The sequence below is a fragment of the Dermacentor albipictus genome, chromosome 4 (assembly GCF_038994185.2).
Source record: "Dermacentor albipictus isolate Rhodes 1998 colony chromosome 4, USDA_Dalb.pri_finalv2, whole genome shotgun sequence".
Taxonomy (NCBI): Eukaryota; Metazoa; Arthropoda; class Arachnida; order Ixodida; family Ixodidae; genus Dermacentor; species Dermacentor albipictus.
The window spans coordinates 105,740,584-105,766,174 of NC_091824.1; the positions used below are offsets into that span (position 1 = coordinate 105,740,584).

The 25,591-nt window shown below is 43.9% G+C and overlaps 1 protein-coding gene across 5 annotated transcripts in view; it reads left to right on the top strand.

The window, feature by feature from the left end:
- The window catches only part of LOC139059227 (cytochrome P450 3A8-like), a 42,843-nt gene extending 20,347 nt beyond the window's left edge, over positions 1 to 22,496 (top strand). For 4 of the 5 annotated variants that reach the window (XM_070537358.1, XM_070537357.1, XM_070537355.1 and 1 more), the window contains 9 exons: positions 3,342 to 3,430; positions 5,908 to 6,053; positions 6,204 to 6,319; positions 6,386 to 6,524; positions 9,179 to 9,339; positions 10,801 to 10,892; positions 18,595 to 18,738; positions 20,349 to 20,511; positions 22,084 to 22,496. In XM_070537358.1, the coding sequence (XP_070393459.1) occupies positions 3,342 to 3,430; positions 5,908 to 6,053; positions 6,204 to 6,319; positions 6,386 to 6,524; positions 9,179 to 9,339; positions 10,801 to 10,892; positions 18,595 to 18,738; positions 20,349 to 20,511; positions 22,084 to 22,170 (1,137 nt within the window). In that variant the 3' untranslated portion in view covers positions 22,171 to 22,496. Of the gene's footprint in view, positions 1 to 3,341; positions 3,431 to 5,907; positions 6,054 to 6,203; positions 6,320 to 6,385; positions 6,525 to 9,178; positions 9,340 to 10,800; positions 10,893 to 18,594; positions 18,739 to 20,348; positions 20,512 to 21,185; positions 22,023 to 22,083 lie in introns of those variants that run through there. The other variant, XM_070537356.1, reaches the window with a different exon arrangement.
- Positions 22,497 to 25,591: the final 3,095 nt, after the last annotated feature.

Sequence of the window (25,591 nt, forward strand, 5' to 3'; positions counted from 1 at the left end):
CCAGGCTGGGCATTGTCGGCGTTGTCCGTGGACAGGTAGCGGCCGTATGATAGCAAACGGGATGGTCGTCGTGGGTTCCACTGAGTGGCGGCTAGGTTTGAAAATTGTTACAGCGCTAACATAGGCATCCACAAAGTAACAAAGATGAGACACAGGCGCTGTTACTGTCAACTGAATTTTATTAGCGGGAGACAGAGACCTTATATAAGGATATCCGTCTTGAAGTATATAAGTATATATAATATAATCTTCAAGTACATAAGTATAAGTATATAATCTTCAAGTATATAAGTATATACGTAATCAAGCATGCACCAACTTGCCCAGAAAGAGGTTTTAGTGGCGGCTAGGTATTCAGCGATATCGCGAGGACCTTCACCTTGCTGCGGCCATGGCACATTGACGGTGAATCCTCGCAGTCCCAAGTTGCGGTATGGGCATTGGCGGTAGACGTGACCTGTTTCTCCGCAGTGATAGCACAGCGGGCGGTAGTTGGGGGCATGCCAAAGATCTGTCTTCCTTGGGTAGTGGCGCATGGTGGCAGACGGGCGAGCTGGTGATGGCGGCGGTGGACGATGGAATTGCGGCATTACAGTGCCCTGGCGTGGGCTCGGAAGGGGAGTGGTCGACTTCCGCTTGAGAATGCGCTTGTCTTGCACAGCTGGTGTGTGTAGGGAGTAAACTACAGCTACTGCATGCTATAAAGTATTCGAGCCCTGCATGCCAGTGTCAACATCAACCTTCATGGTCAACACAACCATCGCCTGCAGTTTTGAAACAAAAGGCGCTTTCGTGGCAGCTACAGGTTTCACATTTGTCAGAGAACCAACCTTTATGTGTAATTTGCCTAGAATGGTAGCAGAAAAATATCCTAACAAGCTGAAATCTGAAAAAAAAAGTTGTGAAGGGAATTGAACATGCCTTACAATGTGTAAAAACATCTGCCAGAAAGCCGTCATCTTGAGTTAGACTATGTCGCAGTTGTACCTTCTGTGCATCCCACTCAAGAAGTGTCGATTCGATGTTTGTTCTTTATTGCAATAGCAATTAGATGGACACCCCAAGTGCATTTCTGCCATTGGCGTCGCTGTCGCCGTGATGTTCCTTATAAAGTGCAAGGGCAATAACATTGTCGCTACGCACTGTATGCTGTATGTGCTAGTGGAAATTGTGTGAGTTCTCCGTCAGTGCTTTTGACTGATAAAGAGGCTGATAAAGAGATTGACTTCCTAAAAAGCTGAATAGTTGCTGTCACGTGCTGTTGTTGAAATGTATATCAGCCGCCGTTTTCACGAATGAAGTTTGCTGGAAGTTAGCGCCCTGTCTTTCCTTGTATTCCTCTCACATACTTGCGCTATTCAAAATCCTTTACCAAGCTACTTTCTAGTTTGTACATTGGATATACCAGGTGTTTCTGTGAAAACATTAAGAAATATTTAAAGATTGTATGTGCCAGATAGCACAATTCTAGTCCTTAAGTTGGTCTACTTGAAGAGGTGGATATTATTCACCCGAAAAATCAATATGTATAATCGACTAATTAACAAAAATCTCTCATTATCTATTAAATCAATTAATTTACAGTATATGTTGCGATTTGCAAATTGCAAATTGTAGCCAGTAAGCGTGCAAGACATACCCACTTAGAGTGAATACTAATGATGGCACTGGTTTCAAGATATGCATAGTCGAACTTGAGGTAAAAATGCACAGTTGCTTCACTTACTATTTTGAAAAAAACATTTCATGCATTGAAGCACAAAAGTAACTGAAATGCCCATGTATTTCGTCGGCAACTTCGGGAATTTACCTTATATCACGAAAAATTCTTCCTCAAAATTTGTTCTATGTGGATACATCTTGTGAAATCAGCAGCTACCATTCGTAATTGCAAAATATGTGGCATAAGGTAATTGATTGAAAGCTTTATTATTTCTTAAAAGTTAGATGAATATGCATTTAGATTTCTCGTGCTAGTAATCTCTGCATGTTTGATAAATCCAGCTCAAGTTTTGAAATGTGCTGTCTGCCACAGATGATATTTAAAAATTGGTTAAAGGCTTAACAGAAACACCTGATATGCTTGCAGCAATGCAGCGAACACTTCGCGGGGTCCTCCTCTTTTTTGCGAGCCAGTGAACATTGCATATCAGGTCATCACATCTCCATTTGCTGCGCGAAGTTTGTCATGAAGGTTTGCTCCTTGTAGCTTAGTCTTAAAGGGGCCATGAAACACTTTTATAACTAATCAAGGGATGTCGTCTCACGAATCTCATGGTGCAAAAATTTTTTCAATTGTTCAACTATAAGTAGAGCTATCGCTCAGATACCTGGCTTTTTCTCTCTTTTTGTCTCTGCTATCATGCTGGAAGCTACACAGTGAAAAAGCCATGAGGGTACAGCCCTGGCCAGAAGTTGAGGGTCGCAGCTGCAAAAGGGGTCATCGCGGCATCCCATGACGGCCGTGGTAGACTATGCTACGCAGCACGCCTCTGTCATTTCAGAGGCCAAGCACAGCAAACGCAGCTATGCACAGTGCAAAGAGGAAATGATATTTCTCTCTATTTTCGATCACAGACATATGTATTTTTCGTTTATTTAACTCAGCATAAGCAAGTGTGTATTACTGAGAAAGTTCTCACGATCACAAAATCATCCGATGGTGTTGGTGGACCAACTGCTTTCAATGGTTGCCAATGCGAGAGCAAGCGACTGTTTGCTGCTTTTGACAGGAGATTTCAATTCCCCGCTGCATGCAGTACAATAATATTTGTCTCGCATGTTCACGGGCGTCTCGCTGAAAGATCGGCAAGTTTTTTTTATTATGTCCAAGAAGTGTTTCACTGCCCCTTTAACAAGAAAAACTGGGTAGGAAAGAGACACGGGAACACACTCAGTTCAAATCGACCGAAAATTGACGACACTTGCATCACCACGCGTAGGAGGCAGGACATAGCGATGGCTGTACGGTGTAAAAGAAGAGGGGGGATGCCGTGGCTTGGAGAGGAGAGTTGTGCCTGTTTTATTATAGCATGCTGACACATAACCCTTGTGAGAAAGCATTCTGTGAGAGATACCCTCTATGTCTAAGCGTACAATGAAAACCATTTCAGGGACCCTTTAAAAATGGAAAAAGAAAAACATTCTGCAGGATGAACGTGAATAGTACTTCCAGCATTGCTGTTCTCTCAGTTTCTGCCAAAAATGTGCACCTGCTGCGTTACTTTTTGCTCACACCAAGACTGATTTAGGGGTGTTAACAAAGCTCATTATCATTTCAATATTTTGTGGTTTTAAAGGAATATGTGCTCTCAAAGGGAGTAACCACTTATTTTGTGCAGATGCATCATTTAATCGCGGGGTGCGTGACTGTTACCTGCAACCACCTGGAAGCTGCTGCGGAAAATAGCAACGATGCTGACATGAAGCAGTGAGCACACGATTCCTTGAATTAATTGCATTAGCTCTTTGTACACCAAAACCATGAGGCTGACATCGGCATTTAATGAGACACAAAAGTGTAGCGATAAGTCAAGCTAAAGCCTAAAATGTGCTCCAAACAATCTAAAGTGTCGCTTAGCTTTTATAAGTAAGAAGATTATGTAAACAGGGGCACTCACTGCAACAAAAACATGCCAGCTACTAATGATACATATATCAAGTCCCATTTATAAATTGTATATAGTTTGATATAGTGTGTTAGCTTGGAAACTTTTTCACGTGGACTCAGGAAGAGATGCGCACAACTAAACGATAGACTCAGAGAGCACTGCAACAATGTAAGAAAATGTGGTGATGGCTGGTTAGCAGCCCACTGCAGCACATATGGTTGCTGACCTCTTTTCCAACGTTTTCCAATGTTTTGTTGTGTGCATGCTCAAAGAAGAAATAACGAGACTGATAATTGAAACTGTAACTATTCAGAAGCTAGGCCAAGGTTGTGTTAGCATGCCTTCACCATGTTTAACTGGGAGAGGACTGTTGTATCTCGATGCATCTCTGTTTTTGTATTTCTGACTAAGATGGCATATATAAATATGCTTATATAATATGCTTCCAATAAACATTCTGTTGAAAGTAGCGCTTGTGTGTGGTCCTGTGCTCACGTGAAAAAGTTTCTGCACTAAAATGCTATATCAAAGATGCCGTGCCAACAAGGTTAGAAGTCACTCCTTGATGTATACAGTATAGCCAACTAAGGATAATGAAAAGAGTTGGACTGCAGTAGAACACAAAAGGAAGTGCAGTTTGTTAAATATTTTTGTTTTTCTTGCACCTGACCCCACTAATGCTCCCATCTCGTGCTGCGCTGTTGGCGTTATTCATGAGAATGTGGTAATCTCTTGGTGTAGTGCTTCGGGCTGAGGTAATCTACTGATTCTATTGCAATTGTTTTCACTTGTCATGTTTCGACAGTGATCTGTGGGGCACTGCATCTATGCTATCACTGGGTTAGGCTGGCCGTGAGCAATGGATGATAAGAAATGTAATCAAGCAAAAGGGATTACATTATACATTATACATTAATTATACTAGTCCTGGTTTGTCAAAAGTTGTGGTACCTGGCAGAGCATGGCCTCCAAGATTGCCAGCACAGTGTGGACAGTTCCGTACCTGCCAGCTCTCGCAAATTTTTCACAATCTTTACGATGCTGGGCTCTTTCTAAAATATTAGAAATGTTGCATCAAGTTTTACAAAAATAGATTGTGTTTGCGGCAATGCACCAGCTCTGATCTATCCTCAGTAAATGCATAAATCAGTTAAGGGGCCAAAATAATATGTTGTATGCCTGCAATTCTCGTGATGTTGCTCGTTTTCATTTTTTGCCAAGTAGTCAGCATGAGTGACTAACTTTCAGTCTAAGGGTGGGGCAGCGCAGTTTTGTAAAATAACTGCACACAAGAAAGTAATTGGGATAGTACTTGTACCGACCTGTTGTGGCAATGCAAACGCCATGTATACATGAAGGATAGTTGCTTCGACAAAGTTTATTCAGAGAAGTCTCTGAAGCAGGCTAAATCTTTAGCGACAAGGTTACTGGAAAAGTAATTGTGATAAAGAACACTGTGTTGCTCTACAGTCTTCGCTTTTCAAGTTTGCTGCTGCTTTGCGTGCTGTGTATAAAAGCAAAATAATCATAAATAATGTTTGCATATATTCCACAAAATGTGTGGGCTCTTGGCAAACAATTAAAAAACAAATGTGTACTACCCCCCCATTCCCCCCTCCCTGCTTTCTCGTAAACGCAGGATCTTTACAAATTTTAACATTCACAAGTAGGCAGGTAGGTCACTTTTGCTGATCGCTTTTGAGTGTTCTTAAATGTTCATATTTAGCTCGTTGAAATTGTGCAATCAACATGCATGTGACTTTCCTCATTGCCACAATTAGCTCCGAGACTGTGCTTTGTGATACTCAGATTTTATTTTTATTTTTATTTTTTTAGTTGGTGCAGTTTCAAGATATTGTAGGGTTTCGGTCACGTTATGTGGAACACTTCCTCCATTTGTGGGCACTTATTGTGGTGGCCTTGCGACCAAGTTACCGTTGAAGCTGTTTGTAAAAGTCCATTCCCAGCACTGTGACTACATTGAAAAGTGAATAAGCATTTGGCACAAATGCTCTGCTTCTGGCTTATACTAAGACAAACTTTGGGTCTAGCACTTCCAATGCAAGCGATTTGAACAACAAAGCACATCTACCATTCACTTGTACTGCTAGCTTTTAATAGGCATTTTTAAAATATATGCTGTAATCTTCATATTGCAGTCTAGGGTCACAAGATCCAGAACACCATGCCAGCGTATGTTCAACTGGCAGAGGGTGGTGTACTCCTTCCCAAGTGTACACAAACTGCAATAATGTTTTTAAGTCGCTTTCTTGTTCTGTTTTTCTTTATGCAACAGAGTCTACGGCCACTATGCCTTGGATGTCATAGCTCGTTGTGCATTTGGCACTATAGTGGACTCTCACACTGACACGGCCAGTCAGTTTGTCATCGCATCCCAGAAGGCATTAAGGATGGGTTTTTCGCCCCTGCAGATATTGTCAAGTGAGGCTTCTTCATGGACACCACTTACTAGTAGTACTAGTAGTCGTAGTGCTAGTAGTAGTGCTGTGGGAATAACAGTTTAGATATACACCTTGCCACATGTTTAACAAAATTTACTGTAATATTTTAGCAATACAAACTTCCTTTCAGTGTTGTTCCCTGGTCTTCTGAAATCCCTCAGAATTAAGGAAAAAACTGCTGCACCGTTCATGTATTTCAAGAGACTGTTTCTGCAAATCATGGATGAAAGGAAACAGAAGAACAAGGTCTGTTTCTTCCGGTGAAGTTCAGTGCTGATGTGCCTGTTATTGATGACTGTTTCTACATTCTAGCGTGCTGAAGACTTTCTCCAGCTCATGATAGAAGCTAAGGAAGGCCACTTCACTGCAACAACTGAAAATTCAACTGATGTGGAAAGCCAGCTGTTCAACATGGGATCAGAAGTACATGGAGAAGCAAAGAAACTGAATGGTGTGTACAGATGATCTTAGAGTAAACAGATATTGCAACAGCGCAGTGATGGTGAAGCAAAAGCACTTTCAAGAGGAATTAATAAAAATATTGAACTTTTATTGGGGGAACTTGTGTCCGCAAAGCACAGAAACTCTTAAGTATCAGTGATAATGACAAGGAGATAGAAATTTGTCCAATCTGATCTTATGGGCATTTCTGTGCATTTTTGTTGTACCTTTTGTCTTTGAGCACTTTTCACAGAATTATCCCTGTAATCTGTTAATATTTGGCGTAATATGTGCTTGCCATGTCTTCAATTTTTTTTAACATTTCCGCCAGTTCTGTAATGAAAGAGACATATAATGAGATTGCACTGCTGCACAGCTCTTGCACAGCTCTTGAGCAGCTGCCTCTGAGCTGCTCTTAGTAAATTTATCTTGTTGATATTGTAATGCACCAGTTGTAGTGCTCAAACAACATCCTAATTATTCCTGCCGCACATATTTTAACATACCGTATTTACTCGAATCTAGGCCGACCCCGATTTTAAGCCAACCCCTTAAAGTCCGAAGGAAAAAAAATATATATATATATTACCTCGAATGAAGGCTGAACAAAAAAAGCGAGGACAGCGTTCACAAAATGCAAACAGCATTTATTGAATCTGAACGTGCAGAGCTCATTCAACGTCATCATTGCTGCTAAACTCGTCGCTGTGTTCCTTGTCACTGTCACCTTCAAACAGTCCACTATCTTCGGTACCGACAAGCGTATTAGATATGCTGCACTTTGTAAAGGTGTGCACGATCAAAGTACCTGGCTCTGTAGTGGTATCTCCTGCTTGGTGCCATTGCGATAACACCACGCCGCACATTGATACGACCGACACAACACAGGTCAAAATAGTGACCTCGCTTGTGTACGGTTGGCTACTGACACGGCTAGTAGCGGCTGCGATGCTGACTTTTCTAGATGGCGCTAGCTATGCACCATATTTAGCAGTTTCAATGAAAAACTGATGCGTTTTTTAAAATCCTCGAATCTAAGCCGACCCTATAGTTTGGAATATGATTATTTGAAAAAAACTATCGGCCTAGATTTGAATAAATACAGTAGTGTCACTTATAACCAACCTAGTGTTAGGCAGCTTTTGTTAGACAGTCTTCTGGGGATGTTATTATGATTATCATGTGCTTTATACCTTGATGATGCATATATGGAGGAACAGTTTCATGCAAAAACTGAAATTGTATATTCTTTCTCTGGCTGTACATGTCTGCTACAAAATTTTAGTTTTCTTGGTGCCATGCAATTGAGCTACAGAGTTTCCAGGCAGTAAATTCATTAGATAAAGTTAAGAAAACAATCAAGGCACCAGTGATTTAGTTGTGTTTATCTGTAAGTGGTAAAGGTGACGATAGCAACTGTGAAGTGAATCTTTACTGTAGTGTTGGCATTTCTGTTGGCATATTCTCAGTGCAGCAATTAGGTGAACAGCATGAGCACATTTTTTACTCTGTGTTTACAGATATCTTGTGCATTTTGAATACAACTGTAGTAATTTACAAGCTAATAAGGCAGTGGAAAATGCACCTCAGAGTTAGATTAAGAAACCTTATGTAATATTGAGCAAGTTAGATTCTCACAGCTTCTTTGACCTGATTGAACTGTTGGGTATCATACTACATACAGAAATAAAGGCACGGTCGCATGAGCTGATTACATTGTTTCTGCACGCCTGCTTTTTGTTCTGCATATAAAAAGCAAGCAAACAATCTATTACTGCTTATGAAAAGCTAGCAAACAACAGCAATAAAATAAGGGACATTTATGCAAGAGCTAAGTACAATAACAAGAATAGTTTTTAGTTATTATGCAGCTTGTAATCATGCCAACAAAGTTATCATACAGTAGTTAAAATGTGATGTCATGCATTAACCTTGGTATTTGCAATCGCCAAACAGTGTTATAGTTGGTTAATATATTGCATTTATAAGTGCAATATAATTGCGGATGTTGGTAGTACTGTCAGAGAGATAGTTCCTGCTAATGATTGCACTTAGTTTCTAGCATGCTACCTTTGGATGCTGTTGTGAGTGTGATGCCTTCCATAATGCTTATAATGATTCAAATCTGTTGAGAAGCCCACTTGAGGGATTCCACATAACACCTATCCCCTCTCCATTTTGTGATCCACTTTCACCTTCACCTTTTGTCAGACAGTGCTTTCTTGGTGCTGGGATAATCTGTATTAAAATCACTCTCATAAGTCTGTGTGCGAATGTGCTTGCTTGTGTTGCAATCACGAATGCACAATTCTTTTTACCACTGTACTGACTTCTCCATGCACTTGTGTCATTAATGAACTGTCATGTGGAGCATAGAGGGAGGCTCAGTACACTCTCATGGTAGAAGCTTTTCTGAAACGCTTTGCTTGTAACGACCTCTACACGTACATGTTCCGTGTTTTGCAGAACCTTCATAAAAAGTTTACGGGCTCTGTGCACCTGCAAACAGCTGGCTAATTCATAAACAGTAATTGTTGTGTGTATCCTGTCCTTGTGTTGCTTATTTGTGGTGATTAGTTACCAAATGGCTGTTAAATGGGATATACTGCATAATATTCTACTTGTAACATTATAGTACACTTGTATATCTCTATGCTTTCTTAGCACTCACAGAAGATGAGGCATTGGCACAGTGTGTGGTTTTTTTCCTTGCTGGGCAAGACACAACTTCTTCAACACTGGCTGCAGCCGCTTACTATCTCGCACTGAACCCCGATGTGCAGGAGAAGCTCAGAACAGAAGCAGATGAGTGCTTTGCAACATATGTGAGTTTGCCTCCCCCCCATGATCAAAGCATGCTGCATATAAGGCATCACCACAACAGTGGTTTATTATAATCTGGCCATGCAAAAACCACATGACCTTGCATCATCCATCTATCCCATTTTTTTGAAGCATTTTCCACCAGTTTTATGGTACAACTTCTCTGGAATGAGGTAGCATAGGAGGGTCTATTGGTTAGTTGCCTGCTACTAAGTTTATGCACAGTGTCGCACCTGTAATTAAAGGAATGTCCGACATCTACCGCCTTAGCCATGAGGGGCTCTAGCTAACACTGCCAGGGCTACTCTTGTAGACATACACAAATACCCAAGAAAGTGGACGAGAGGACGGTGCTCCTTGGGAGCTCAATTCATAAAGCACCACACGTGCAGTGCAGATAATGTGTGTTCAGCTCCTGAGTGTGGTAAATTATTGTTTCATCCACTTTCATTCTCCTTTGCCTTATTAAACATAGCAATTAACTTTCCTATCCTTTTCTGGCTTCATTATCTGTTTCTTTGCATGGTTGTGATTAACAAAAACTCAAGCCCCTTGGATTCTCTTACTCTTCTTGCTCATTGCTGTGGATTGGCTATGCTAGGCAGAAAGGGGGAAGGGGGGGAGGGGGGGAGTAGGGCGCACTGCTGGGACACACAGCATCATTTGGTAGCATCCTGACCTGTTTGGGGTACAGAGGGGGCTCTATTTGTTGCTTAAAGCCAAGCAATGTTCATTCTGGTCTAAGTCACTAGTAATTTGTTTAGCAGAGGAGTCACTGCAGGAGTGATTTAATGCTTTCATAATTCCAATGCATAAAATATCATAATGGTAAGTGACAAGCATTATCAGCACTACTCATAAGTGCTGACAAATAATTTGATAATTGCTGGCAGTTTTTTGTAAGCTTAATGGTCTTGCTGGAGGCCTCCTCAAATATGGTTTCTTTTTCTTCTTTAAATGCAAACGGTAATGCTTTAAGTTTAAGTGCACAAAGCAGCAGATGTCAAGATAGGGAACATTTGATATTAGCAGCTACCAGGATAGCATTTTGGGTACTTTGCATGCCACTCAATCTTAATAATAAATTTTGTGTTCCATATTGGAAACAAGGATTCTTATGTCAAGTTCAGTGGAAGGCAGTTAGAACGGATACAGTAGTCTGCTCTGACATCAATATTGTGGTTTCTTGTTTTCAGTTTATTTGGAGCAACATGGAAAATGCTCTTAATACATAAAGCTCATTGCAAGTTCCCTACAGAGTCTCTCCTTTTGCCTCTTAAAAGATTACACTTATTATTTGGATGTCGTTAGAGCACTTTTACCACTAAATCCAGCTGAGCTCTCTCTCGGAGTCCTGTATGAGCCAAAATAAACAACACTGCTTTATGAGCAGAACGAAACCAGTGTTGAATTTGGTTTACAATATCACTTTCTGGGTCTAGTGACACAATCTTATTCTGCAGGGCCCAGAACCAAGCCTCGACACCATTTCTAAACTGAACTATTTGCACTGTGTTGTGTCAGAGACGTTGCGGATGCTCCCACCTGTGCCAAGGTAATTCTTACAGCACATCACTGTATGAGAAAATGTTTCTTGCAATTCTGAGTTGATTTCTTGATTTGTCATATGATCAAGAGAGGTCAGGGACTGAAGGCATGTAGCCTGACAAAAGACCCTGCCCTTTATACAATTTTTTACATTCATACAATCTTTACATTCGTGTACATTATACATGAGCACATTTACTGCAGCCATCACGAAAAACATCAAAAAGAAAGTGTACATAGTTTTAGAAAAATGCATTTTTATCATTCTTTGATATTGTCACAATGCAGAACAGGATGTGCATGCAGACAAGAGATGATAAAGAGGAAGGGTTATTGTTGCTGGGCCGCTTCAGCTGCCATATTCTAGCGTCAGCTGGTGCCTTCATGTTTTGTCTTGCATAAAGAACATTTGTGCTTGTCTCTGCATCGGGACATTTTGGTGGACGTGCGGGGTACAACACGGAGCTCCGCAGCGGGTGCCGCGTGAGCCCTGACATGCTGATCGACAGCCAAAGCGGCACAATGACTGACCGCCCACCTCTGGTGCCGCAGACTTTTACCTCTGTCGCGTTGTCCCAGCCGCGAGACCCAGGGACCTTCAATGGCATCGATGGTATGGACGTCGAAGACTGGATTTCGGGGTATGAGCGTGTAAGCGCAAATAATTGGTGGGACCCAACGCTAATGCTAGCGAATGTGATATTTTGCCTCCGAGACTTTGTGCTAACATGGTATGAGACCCACGAGCACGACATAATGAATTGGGACGTTTGCAAGCTGAAGCTTCTAGACCTCTTTGGAAAGCCCTTTGGCCATCAGCTTGCAGCAAAGGAGTTATCGACCCAGGCTGAAACGTCAACAGAATCTTACGTGGCATATCCTCACGCTCTGTCGTAAAGCTGACAAAACATGAACGAGGCCGACAAGATTGGCCACATCCTGAAGGGCATAGTAGATGATGCATTCAACCTGCTTATCTGCAAGAACTATGACTCGGTGGACGCGATCATCAAAGAGTGCCGCAATTTCGAACTGATGATGAGTCGTCGCATTATTCAGCAGTTCAACAAGCTGCCAAATACAGCTTTGACGTCTTTGTGTGAAGAACAGCCACATGGACCTCCTCTATCTGGAGAAGAAACTTTGACGCAGTTATTTCGTCGCAAGCTCGATGCCATGTCTCCCGCAGTTCTTCGTCAGCTTTGCCCAGACAATGCATGTTCTGTATCGCTTATACAGGTCGTTATCAGACAAGAGATAGCAAATTTAGGCCTCCCGTCTTTCTGCCCTATTTGTGATGCTGCTGTCAGTCAGGACCGGCCCCGTGCAACCACTGCTTCCCCGTTTTCAGCGGTTCTAACTCGCCGTCGTAACCCGGCTGACTGGAGAACACTGGACAATAGGCTGATTTGTTTCAGTTGCTAGTGTGTTGGACATATCGCTCGTCATCGCCCCTTAGGTAGAGCTTCCCGTTCGATCGTCCAGATCAACATGCTCCCCATTTCTTTATGCATCCTTCATCTACGAACACAAACAATGTACCTACGACCTTTCGAACCAGCCGGTCACCATCGCCCCTGAATCATCAGTCTTGTTCGCCACTCTTCTTGCCCCGCGTTCATGCTACAGGAAAACTAGTTGGTGCAGCCCCCAGGGGTAACGCTGCATCAATGACCCAGCCTGCAAATCCTCTTATCACATTGCCTACCCTTGGAAGTATATTAGACGTTTAGGTGGATAGGGCCCCAGTGAAGTCCCTTGTCAACACTGGTGTGCAGATTTCTGTAATGAGTGCCGCCCTTCGCAAAAGACTCAGAAAGGTCCTCACGCCTGCCGTACCATGCAGAGTGTGCGTTGCCAATGGCAGTACGCCACCAGTTGTCAGCATGTGTACAGCGCGAGTAATGATGGCCGGCCATCAAACCACCGTCTTATTTATTGTGTTGGAGGGCTGTCCACATGGCCCGATTTTGGGGCTGGACTTTCTTTCGACTCATTCTGCCCTAATAGACTGTACTTCCTTCTGTACTTCCTTCTGTACTTCCTTCCTTCTGACGGCTACTTTGTTTCTGATGCACATCATCTGTCCCTGGGTTCTGCCGAATTTGCCCGGTTGCCGCCTGAAGCCGCTACTACTATACCTTCTAACGCTCGATCACATGTTCCTGATAGTAACTACACATTGTCTCTGCGCTTGTCGACGTTACTTTACAGCATGGTGTCACACTTCCAAGTACTGTTGTCACTTGAAGAAATGAGCGCTGCGAAGACGCGGACGAAAGAACACATGTACGACAGACAAGGCGCTACTTCCAACTAAATGTTTTTTGAAGAAACAGAACTTTAAATAGATGCAACCAAGAATGGCCCAACGTGACATCACGACCTCCCTATCTCTTCAGAAAAGCTATCTCTTTTTCAGAAAGCGTCACTGAAGGGCAACTAATGCACGTGCCCTCGGCCTTAGCAATGTAAAAGGCTTCCAATATCTCCCGTTCTAGTCTATCTCTAGACCATGCCAGAAACCTGGTGTCGCGAAGATACGGACGGCATTTGTGGCGTTTACAGTGTTCCGCCAGATGGCCCCCCGCATTGTTATTTACGGCCCAATTGTGCTCACGCGCCCTTTCATTAAAACACCGTCCGGTTTGCCCGATATAAACCTGTTGGCAACTTAGGGGTATTTCGTATACGACATTACTTTTGCAAGCAGTGTACGGTGCAGCATGTTTCTTAGAGCATGGTTCGCATTGCTAAGGCCGAGGGCACGTGCATTAGTTGCCCTTCAGTGACGCTTTCTGAAAAAGAGATAGCTTTTCTGAAGAGATAGGGAGGTCGTGATGTCACGTTGGGCCATTCTTGGTTGCATCTATTTAAAGTTCTGTTTCTTCAAAAAACATTTAGTTGGAAGTAGCGCCTTGTCTGTCGTACATGTGTTCTTTCGTCCGCGTCTTCGCAGCGCTCATTTCTTCAAGTATGCATAACCAACTCACCCACATCAAGCTTCTGCTACTGTTGTCACCATTGTCAATAATTCTGCTTGGATTCCCATTCTCAACTTTGGATCTGTTGCACCTGTTCTTCCTAGTAACATGACAGTGGCCTGTCTGACACCTGTGCACTAGTATGAGGTGTCTCTGCTTGTGCCCAATATTTCTGCCTCTGTCAGCCCTATCGTCACGTGTTCCCATTCGGCTTCGTCACCCTACCACGACGTCTATAAAATGATCGCTACCGACCTCTCTCCAGCTCAAACTGAGGACCTTAGGCGCATTCTGTTTAGTTACTGCTATATTTTTTATTCCGATGACCACCCACTTGGTCAGACAGCCCTAGCCACTCATTAGATTTACACCGGCGACGCAAGTTCCGTTCGTCACCGCCCCTACCGCGTGTCTGCAGCAGAGCGCAGCATCATTCAAAGCGAAGTTACAACGATGCTGAAGAAGATCATCGAGCCTTCCTCTAGCCCGTGGGCCTCACCAGTAGTCCTGGTCAAGAAAAAAGACAACGCCTGGAGATTGTATGTTGATTATTGCCATCTGAACAAGATAGCCAAGAAAGACGTGTATCCATTGCCTCGTATCGATGATGCACTTGACTGTGCATAGGGCGAAATATTTTTCATCGATTGACCTCCGCTCGGGCTACTGACAGATCATTGATGATGAGAAGAATCACGAGAAGACAGCCTTTATTATGCCTGATGTACTTTTTCGAAGGCTTTGCACTGCCCCAGTGACGTTCGAGAGGATGATGGACACCCTTCTCCGAGGCTTGAAGTGGACCATCTGTCTGTGTTGTCTCGATGACGTAATCCGTCTTTGATCCAACCTTTGAAACCCACATTGGACGTCTTGCTTCTGTCTTTGCCAAGTCTCGCGCTCCGAAACTTCAGCTCAACTCGTTGAAGTGTCACTTCGGTCGTCGTAAAATAACCGTTCTTGGGCACCTTCTAAATGCTAACGGAATTCAACCTGACCCGGCCAAAGTTCGAGTCATGCAAGGCTTTCCTGTGCCATTCTCAGTAAAAGGGCTCCTGAAACAGTGCGGGCAAATAATGTGGACGCATAGGGCAATAAAGTTAATCATTCGCACCACAATTTGGGAAGAGTCTCATATTAAGAGAGCTACGGACGATTACATGTTACCCTCCTCTATAGTCATGCATTTTCTCCTCGACTCGTTCGCTGAGTGATCGAGGCTAAGCTCCGCCTTCACTGGCTCTGCATCATGATGGCACGTCGTGTCATCGACTTCCGGTTCTCTAGGAGCGAGCGCGTGAAGCCTCTCCAAACTCTCTGCCAGCTGCTTGGCAATCGACCCCAAGCGAGTGCTGCCGAAGCAGTGTGCGTTGCGAGCATCTGTCGGAGCGTCAAGTGTGTGTGGTATTCCGGTAACCACTGTCGCACGAGCTGGGCATTTCGACAGATGGCTAGAGGCATAAACTCAAGCCGAGGAAGGAACTTTAGCGTAGACGTACGTGAGCGGCCTGATCGGTCTGCGCGGTCCAGCCACCTAGTGGTGCAGAGCTTAACCAGTCAAACAAACTGCTAATGTTGCTCTAACCAAGTGTAAAACATTTTAAACATTTACAAAAACAATGCATTAACGATTACACTCCTGCAAAAAATTTACACCGGTAACAAAGAAGAATAAATTTCGTTACTGCTACTGTGGGTGGTTAAGCTCTGTGCCACCAAGTGGCTGCACCGTGCAGACCATTCACATTTGTGCTTCTGCTCATCCCGTGAAATGGCACAGTCAAACGGCCTGGCCCTGTCCCCTTGCGCTTGCGCTTACCCGAATACCGGACTCGTGAAATGCTATTGCAGTAGTAATCCTCCAGTGTAAAGTGACGGCTGCAAACGCACAAATCCTGTCACCGATCAGATAGTGCCAGTCCGATGCACTGCAGCCAGTCCGCTCATCTGCTGCCTTCCAGAGGGACACAATGTTGCAGCTTGACATATTGCCAGTCGCTACAGTTGCAGCCCACAATGCAACAAAGTCGAATCGTGGTGGTCGCGAAAAGACTGAGACCGACTCTGATTGCAGAGCTCTTGTCAAAATGGAGCACGTGTGACACCGGCAGACGACACTTGCTGTGTGCCGGAAGTGCTTAAGTGCAGTGAGAAATTGTTCTTGTGCATTCTCTTTCTGTTACTTTTCTTTATAGAAACAAATTAACTAACATTCCAACTATTACAAACAACATTTGTTCACCGTAAAGTTAGAAAAATTATTGATGATGTGCCCTTGGCAGCCAATCGAATAGCTTGCCCTACTAACGTCATTGGGGCAAATGATGTCAAATGGGAAGGAGCAGTTTAAAATTCAGCCGAACAATGTGCTGCGATCGGCAGCGATGTACATCTTTAAAACCTTATAATAAATTACACACTTTACGCGAAACACTTAAATGCGTCAGTTAATGATCGAAAGGGCCTACTCTAACAACTCGGTACATTTGTAAAAAATTGTCAAAATCATTTCAGGGTCCCTTTAAGGACGTTCGCTGCTTCATAGGCTTATGCTTGTACTTTCATCACTTTGTCCAAAATTTTGCTGACATTGTGCAGCCTCTAACCGAGCTTTTAAAGAATGATGTCGCTTTCACGTGTTGACAGCGACAGGCTGAAGTTTCACAGCACTCATCAGACTCTTGATGAGCTTCCCAATTTTAGCCCATTTTGACCCTTCAGCACCCACTGAAATCCACACAGATGCTAGAGGTCACGGCATTAGCACTGTTCTTGACCAAATTCAGCATAGTCAAGAGTGTGTTTTTGCTTACGCAAGCCTTCTTCTGTCCACGGCCAAACGCAGCTATTTTATCACAGAGCGAGAGTACCTAGCGCTGGTTTGGGTGATAGCGAAGTTTCGTCTATACCTATTTGGTCGCCATTTCTGCGTAATTACCGATTACTACGCGTCTGCTGGCTTTCCTTACTGAAAGACCCCACAGGGTGTCTTGGGCATTGGGCATGGCACTTGCAAGAGTACACTTTCTCTGTAGTGTACAAATCCGGCCGTTTACATCAGGACACCGACTGCCTGTCCTGCCACCCTGTTGACCCACCGGAAGCCACAGACCTAGAATCAGACACCAGCGTTATGTCCATCTCAGGCTTCCTCAACATTGGCAATGAACAGCACCATGATCCCTTCCTGCGAACCATCATAGATCAGTTAAGCTCACCAACTCCTGATCCTTCCCTACGTCTCTTCTGTTTGTCCAACGGAGTCCTGTACATACGCAACTTGCTCCCTGATGGTGCTGACCTACTGCTGGCCATACCGAGGCACCTTCAACGCACCATGCTTCAGCAACTCCACGACACACCCACTGCTGGGCATCTCGGTGTGACTCGCACCTTTGACCGAGTCTGACGCCATTTCTTCTGGCCTGACCTCTACCGCTCTGTGCGCCGGTATGTGACTGCTTACGACTTGTGCCAACGCTGAAAGCCCACTCCCATGGCTCCAGCTGGGCTTTTACAACCCATCGATTCCCACAGAGCTTTTCTTTCACGTGGGACTCAACCAACTTGGCCCTTTCCCTTTCTCAACTAAGGGCGACAAATGGGTTGCGGTTGCAACCCATTACGTCATGTGATTCGCTATTATGGGAGCACTGCCTATATGTTATGCCACTGACGTCACGGATTTCGTCCTACACAATGTCATTCTGCACCACGGTGCTCCACATCAGGTCCTCACGGATTGCGGGCATTGCTTCTTGTCTAAGGTCATCGGTGATACACTCCACCTCTGCTCTGCTGAGCATCAAATAGCCACTGCTTACTATTCACAGACTAACGGTCTGACAGAGCGACCGAACAGAACGCTTACCGACATGCTAGCGACTGGGACGTCGCTCTGCCATATGCCACCTCTGCCATATGTCACCTCTTCATACAATTCATCCTGCCATGACACAAGTTACTGACCATTTTATCTACTGTTTGGCCGTGATCCTGTTTTGCCCCTGGACATTGTACTTCCATAATTCACACAGTCGCACACTGCTTATGCCCGTGATGCGATTTCTATGGTAGCACAGGCCTGTCAGATTGCCCGCACTTGCCTTACTGATACTCAGTCTTCCCAGAAGTCCCATTATTATACGCACCATCAGGACATGCAATATTTACCTGGCTCCCTTGTACTCCTGTGGTCACCATCTCGTCGTGCGGGTCTATCGGAAAAACTTCTGTCGCACTATTCAGGTCCCTACCGAATCCTGTGACAGCTCTTGGATGTGATGTACGAGATTGCTCCCGAAGAGCCAGGCCCATCGTCCATACGGCCAGGAACCGATTTTGTTCATTTCTCCCGTTTAAAGCCCTATGTGCATGCCTTTGCCGGGCTCTAATCATTGGCACCGGGTCGGCGCTCCAACTCCGGTGGCATAGTGTCGCGATGCAGAACAGGACGTGCATGCAGACAAGAGATGATGAAGAGGAAGTGTAGTTTTTGCTGGGCCGCTTCAGGCGCCATGTTCTATTGTCAGCTGGTGCCTTCAGCATTCACCTTGCATAAAGAACATTCATGTTTGTCTCCGCCTCGCAACAATATAAATCAACCAATTAGCAGTGACACACATGCTTGCTGGGAATGGTAAAGCATGTGTACTCCAGTGCACAGAATGCTGGGAAGTTGATTAAGCTAAACAAAAGCATTTTTTTTTTCTTCTTTGGCTGCAGGACTCAACGATGTGCCTTTGATGACTATGTCTTAGCTGGCACTGGGATCAAGCTTCCCAAAGGTTCTGCTGCCGTCATTCCCATCTATGCCATGCACCATGACCCAGAATACTTCCCTGAACCTGAACTCTTCAATCCAGACAGGTGATTCACAGTGAGGACATGACCATATGTGAATTGAGGACACATTTAAGAAAAAAAGTTATGTTTTATGTGTTCAAACACACATAATTTTAGGAAACAGCATGCAATCCTTCGCAGCTCATTTCGACCTAATAAAGTGTGCTTAAAAGAGCGATGTGAAGCAAATTAGCTTTTAAAAAAATTGTGCATTTGAGAAACTCATTACCTATAAATTATTGTACTTGAACGAATAGCAGTGCAACGAGGGAATGCCCACATTATAGCAGTGACATTTACAACGTAATAGCATGCAAAGTTTGCTATATCTAATGCAAGGCAAGTTTTGAGATTCACTGCTTTACAGTGAGGAATATTTGCTGCCTTCAATTACTACATATTGACATGTGTACTTGTTTCTCTTTATCGGGCGACACGTTTCACCACCTAACAAATGTTATCGTACAGCGCAGGACGCGCCTGCATGTATCGGAAGTTTCTGGAATGTTATCGATGCTTCCATCCGCTGTCTGTGACCGAACCTTATGTAATCTGATCGCATGTGTGCACGACACGAATAATGTAGAACTTTGTAGAAGGCACGCGGGTCCCAGCGATTACTGTGGAACATTCGACGACTGATGTATAAAAGTGGACGTGCTTGACCCGCTGATCAGATTTTTGCCGATCGCCGACCGTGTTTGCCGTTATCGTTGTGCTATAAGTGTAGCCTGTTTTGGGGCACAGGTTCGCCCAATAAAAATTAGTTTTGTCTTTCACAGTATTGCTACTGTGTTCTTCAATGTCGCCACCATGTGACAATATAATGCACAGCAGTAAGTCGCTGTTTCCAATTAACAGGTCTGTTAGAGCTATAGTGTGTTGCAGATGTGGTATGGCATCTCTTATGTGTGTCTCTGGATATTGTGTGTTTTTCTTTCTGTTGCTGGCTTACAATTGTCACATTCAATAGTTGTGACAGTGTGGAATGAGAGCTATGCAACAGGCAGCATATTTTGCTTTAGTACACATCACCAAGCTTACAATGTTGCAGGCATCCATTGTTATATCATATACACAAATCTAACTAATACTTTTATTAGTCGGCACTACTGTAATTTGCTTTTCCTGCCACTAGCTGTAACGTGAATTAGTGCAGTATTTGGCAAATGCACTTCTTGATACTATTGTGAAAAATGTTATGCATTGATCAGACATTTGAACTTTAGTAATTGCAGCTTAGACTTCAGTTTTTCATGCTTAGTTCCCATAGCTGAAAGTATTTCACATCCTTTAATAATGAAAAATTTTAAAAGGTGGAGCTTATCAGAGAATTCAGCCTACAGTACAATTTCACAGCTTTAGTACGTGTCGCACTCAAAGTTAATTTTATAGTATGACTTAGTTTGGCCTACCTTTCTTACAAAGCCCCGTTACCATTTATAGATGTCTAAATAGCATTCTCACACTCTTGGTGCAACAGTGAGGTGTACAAAAATGCTTACGGGACAATGGCATGAAAGAAGCTTAGAAAAATGTTGGAGAAGCTTATGTTTACTGAAGAAAAACGATGAGTGAAAGAAAACTGCCCAGTGAATTTTTTAATGGTGTAATTGACCTGCTTTTGCTTACAGGTTCAGTGAAGAAAATGTAGGATCAATCCGGCCATACACCTACCTTCCTTTTGGTGCTGGACCAAGAAACTGCATTGGGATGCGCCTTGCATTGCTCTCAATCAAGTTGTGCCTCCTTCGCTCGGTGTACAGAGTCCAGTTCGTGCGCACAGAAGACACGAAGGTACAAACTCTCTAGTCAATGAAAAAAAAAAAGGAAGTGCAGATAACTCAGCACACTGAAAAATTAGAATTGCCAGAAAATGAGCATTTACTATTGCTTGTGTATCTCGACTGAGGGTTTCTTTCTTGCTCTCATTGCGGCACTTAAGTTTTGTGGGAATTTGGCACAGGGAAACCTGAGTGCATTTTCATTGAATTATTCTTGACAAACCGTAGTGTTGAGATCAAGCAAAGACATCATTGACTACAATCCGAGTTCCGTGGAGCGCATAGACTGAGCTTAAGTGTGCCACATTTTAGTGGCTAACTGCAGTAAAGTGTGCTGTGCAGAAAATATTTCTATTTATAGTGCAGCGGCAGAAAAGGATACATGCAAAATTTTAACATGTGAAATGTCACTGGTTGTGTCTTAATAAACAGCCAAGCAATCCTAGTATATATACCATATTTCCCAGTGTATAAGATGCAGCTTTCCCTCAAAATTTTGTCAGTGTTTCTTGTACAACCGGTGCGGCATCTTGTACAACTGGTGCGGCATCTTGTATATGTATAAAACTAAGCGTGCTGGTTTGATCAATGTATGCATGTTTTTTCACAAGTGCAAATAATCAGGCATGGCATCATTCTAAAAGAAATCGAATCTTGTTTTAACAGTGGAGTGACTTGTTTTAACAGCGGAGCGACAGTGGCAACAGATTGCAGCTCCAAGGGCTCACTATGTAGGCAGCACAGCTAGTGTAGCCGCAGCCATCGTGGCCTCCGTGGTAAAGGTGCCTCTGTGATTAGAGGTCATGGTTTGCTGTAACAGGTTGTTTTTTCTTTTAGAGAGGACGTTGAAGCCACTGGACTAATGCAGTAAGCAAGAAAAAGGCACCACAATTTTTTGTTGTTAGGTTGTAGCGCCCGACATCAGCCCGCTAAAAAATTTTGGCCATGCAAGAAGTCTCGGCAGTTCAGCAGTAGTCACGGTGCTTCCGGCTTCTAGTCCCCATTTCGCTTTGACGCGTGATGCAATCATTGTTTATCTGTTCGGCCCAAGCATGCTGCGCTTCAGAGGTCATACCAGCGACATGCTTCAAGATGCTTACAACATTGCGTACAAGTTATTCAGAGGCCACAACGGTATCCCAGCGATGCTGCCAGACAAAGTGTCTGAACTTCTTACAGTGTGTTGGAATATGAAACCTTTGGTGAGTTCGAATTAGGTGCAATAATTCTCATTTTCCTGCACCTAAGAGAAAAGTTGGTTCAAGTTTTATCCTGCTAGAATTAGGAGCTTGTAAAAATGTTTATTATGGAAACTTAGTGCCCTGAAATGGGCAACTACAAATTTTGCAGTGAGTGTACGAGCGTGTAAAATCATGTTTGGTAATGCTTACGGAGCAAAAAATAAGTGCACCTTATACACAGGTCAGTCTTATACACCAATTTTTTTTCAAAGGTTGTGAAAAATAGGGGAGGAGCCTTATACAAAGGTGCAACCTGTACACCAGCAGATATGGTACTATATGTTTGCTGAAAAAATACGTCATGTTGCGGTTACACATGGAGCCAATGCATTCATGTTTTACAGGTTCCTTTGCTGATCAAAGAAGGAGGACGTGGTACATTGAACGTTGAGGGAACTGTTGTTGGTTTACAAAGAAGGCCAAGCTCATGATTACGTACAAGCTTTTGCAAAGCCACCTAGTGCTAGAAAGACAGCTTTGCAGCTGATGGCAGTAAAACCCTGGGATTGTGGCTTGTATGCCATTCAAGTTTGTAATAGCTCTGGCGAAGAATGCAAAGAAGATATCCCACAGAAAGCTGTACAGTCACGTAAGGCAAGATTGGTTCGAATTTCAAGTTACATGTTTTCATTTCGACTCCTTCCAGTGCTCAAGGAATTTGCAGTGCCATTTCCACAACTTTTCTTCCGTGCACATACAGAACAGAGCCCAGGCCTCCACTATTAAAGAACTACTATTAAATGAGTTCACAAGCACATTTCTGGTGCAGTCTTTTGTTGTTGTTGAAGCTGTTTTCTCAGATTGGGGCAGTGTAGAGAAAGATCTTTTCTGCTGCATAGAAGGTCCACAAAGTGACTGATTATAAGCACTCTGCGAGCCACAGCTATCCTGAGGGTATAGAAATCGCTCCTTCTTAACAGCTATGCATAGTCTGTGCTAGGCAGTGGGCATTGTTGCCTTAAGCAGTGTGTAACTAACTAGCCTGCAAACATGGCCAGCCCATTCAGACCACCATTTGTACTCTGCCTGCTTGGGCAATTAGGGTCTGCAGCCACATTTGTATTGCCCGTAGGCAAAAACACTGTCCTTGTAGCCTCTCAAAATACGACGTTCCTTACATATTGTGCATTGTCCGAAATGCCATTATAGTTTAAAGGAATCGCAGTCATCCCTTAAGTTCTCGGAATAATTTCACATCTAGCAACACTGAAGTTGCAAAACTAGAACTTTCTGCAAGCATAGTGTCGTTAAGCAGATTGCAACATTGTGTGAATGTAGTGATAGCCCGCTAGATAGCACGGGTCACCTACTCTGCGTGTAACTGCTTCAAGGATAGAAGACTCAGTAACTTCAATTTTCTTGTTAGTAGGTTATTTTGCTAAAAGAGGGTCAGGATCTTTTAATTCATAGCAAGGCTGACAAAATGTGCGTGCCTTCAAGTCGGTGATATTCATGCCCTACTGCTAAGCAAATTCGGATGCTTTGTTTTCCATAGCGATATCTGTTAAGAGTGCCTTTTTTTATTTCATGATGTCTGTAGCCAGTATTATCATAGTGGTTCTTCAAAGGACCACTCATCAGGTTTGGGCATTGCAAACAGACAAGTGCGGTGTGTAGATCATGTGCTGATGATTGGATCCTTAATGTATCAAACTACTGCACAGTGTGAAAACTGCCAAAATTTCAAACAAAACAATGTGCACTCCCTCTCGACGAAGCCCTGCTTCCTGCACTAGAATCAAGGCCGTACCCATAAACACCTTTACATTAGGTGCACTCCCTCAAATGTCCCCAATTATGGCACATGACTGTGGTAAGTAATCTGATTCAAAAGTCGCAAAACTGCCACACAAGAAACACAAAGCTGTCACGTGCAGCAAAATGGAATGTGCCAAAAATGGAGGTGGGGCTCGTGGCATAAATGTGACATAGTCCCTTCGTTTTGGTATGGGTAAGCTAATGGGCCTATAATTTTTCTATTCTTGAAAGGGACACTAAAGGCAAATAATAAGTCAAGATAAAGTGTTAGGTTAGTGCTTGAGAATCTCTAAGGCGTCAATATTATCGCGAACAGGGCCTTAATAATTGAGAAACTGAGGTAAATGCAAGACATGATTACAGACTCCCCCAGGACATTCAAGCACTTGCCTGAGGACGAAAGCACTCTTCAGTTAAATTCTGTCACTAGTACTCAACCACTCGTGCAAAAAACATAATTGTATGTATTATAAGACAAAATAAAATGCTAGTTATCTACTCTTAGAAAAAAAAAGAAATTGAAATTAGCCTTGACAACGATGCGGGTGGTCAAAAGGTTTTGTTTTGAATGCTGCGCTGGTTTTGCTGGCTTGCGAAACTTGCATAAACTGCAAGTAGCAGAGAATTCAACTTCGATGTTATGTCGCAGAATGCCTGAACAGTCTATGCCACTCGAACAAACGGCAGCTGCAGCAGAAGATTTGAATTTAGGGGAGGCAGGAGATATTGCTACGAAACAGTATTTGCGATGACGAAGAGGCGAGCAATGTGAAAACGACGACGACGATTAGAGGCTAGCGCGAGCTGTTGCCTCTTGACCAAGTGCAGCGTATTTCATTGTATATATACTTGTATATAGCTTTTAGTCTGTGTCTTCCTACGTAACATATCTGGTGGAGGTGGACGTTCCCTGTACCTCGTCGCGGAGCTTTGCAGTGGACGGTATGTCGAGCCTTCCTTCATGGCTCCCGGCGACGACAACTCGACTCTGCCTGCTCCGACACCACTTCAAACTCCTATATCACTCTCTCCGCTCCCCATGGTACTGGTGTATTCTCTGGCAAAGATGGGGAAGACGTTGAGGACTGGATCAGCCTGTACGAACACGTCAGCCGCAATAACCGGTGGGACCCTACTGTCATGCTCGCCAACCTAGTCCTTTACCTTGGTGGCACACCTCGAGTTCGGTTTCGGACGCACGAAGATGAGCTCACCAGTTGGAATTTGCTTAAGCAAAAGCTCCGAGACTTGTTCGGCAACTCCTACGGTCACCAAATTGCTGTGCAGAAGGCGCTTTCCAGCTGTGTGCAGACATCAACAGAGCCCTATGTCACATACATTCAAGATGTCTTGGCTCTGTGCCGCAAAGTTGACGCACACATAACTGAGTGAGACAAGGTTTCCCACATCCTCAAAGGCATTGGCGATGACACCTTCAACTTGCTCGTTTTCAACAATGTGGCGACGGTGGATGCAGTTATAAAAGAGTGCCACCGCCTGGAACTTGCTAAAAGCCGACGTATCGACCACCAGTTTGCCCGTCTGTCCAACACCCCAGCGGCATCTTCCTGTGCCGATGCTCCTTGTCCAAACAACACTGGTGAGGTTCTGGCGTGAGGATCATCCGGCGTGAAATCAAGGCCGCCTATCCGGCTGCTTTCGAGTCCAGCCCCTCTAACGCACCTGCAGTCACGGTTTCCCTGATCCAGGCAGTTGTCCTCCAAAAGTTCGCAAACATAAGTCTTCACACCATCTGCTCGGCTCATCGCCCTGATACCCACCTGGCTTCTTCGATTCCGCTCCGTCCTGCATCTTCTTACCCACCACGTTTCCGCAACCCATCTGAATGGCACACTGCTGACGACAAGCCCATTTGTTTTCACTGCCATCAAATCGGGCACATTTCTCGGCACCATCGCAGTCGCTGGAGTTCTTCGACCCGGTCTACATATACTGCCTACTCTCACCCCCCCGGTGGCCCTTGTCGTCCCTATGTCGCACGCTCCGATAATGCTGCCACTGATTCTCCTGCGCCGAACTGCCCCTATTCTCGTTCACCTTCGCCCCAGCGACGACAATCGCTCTCCCCAGCCC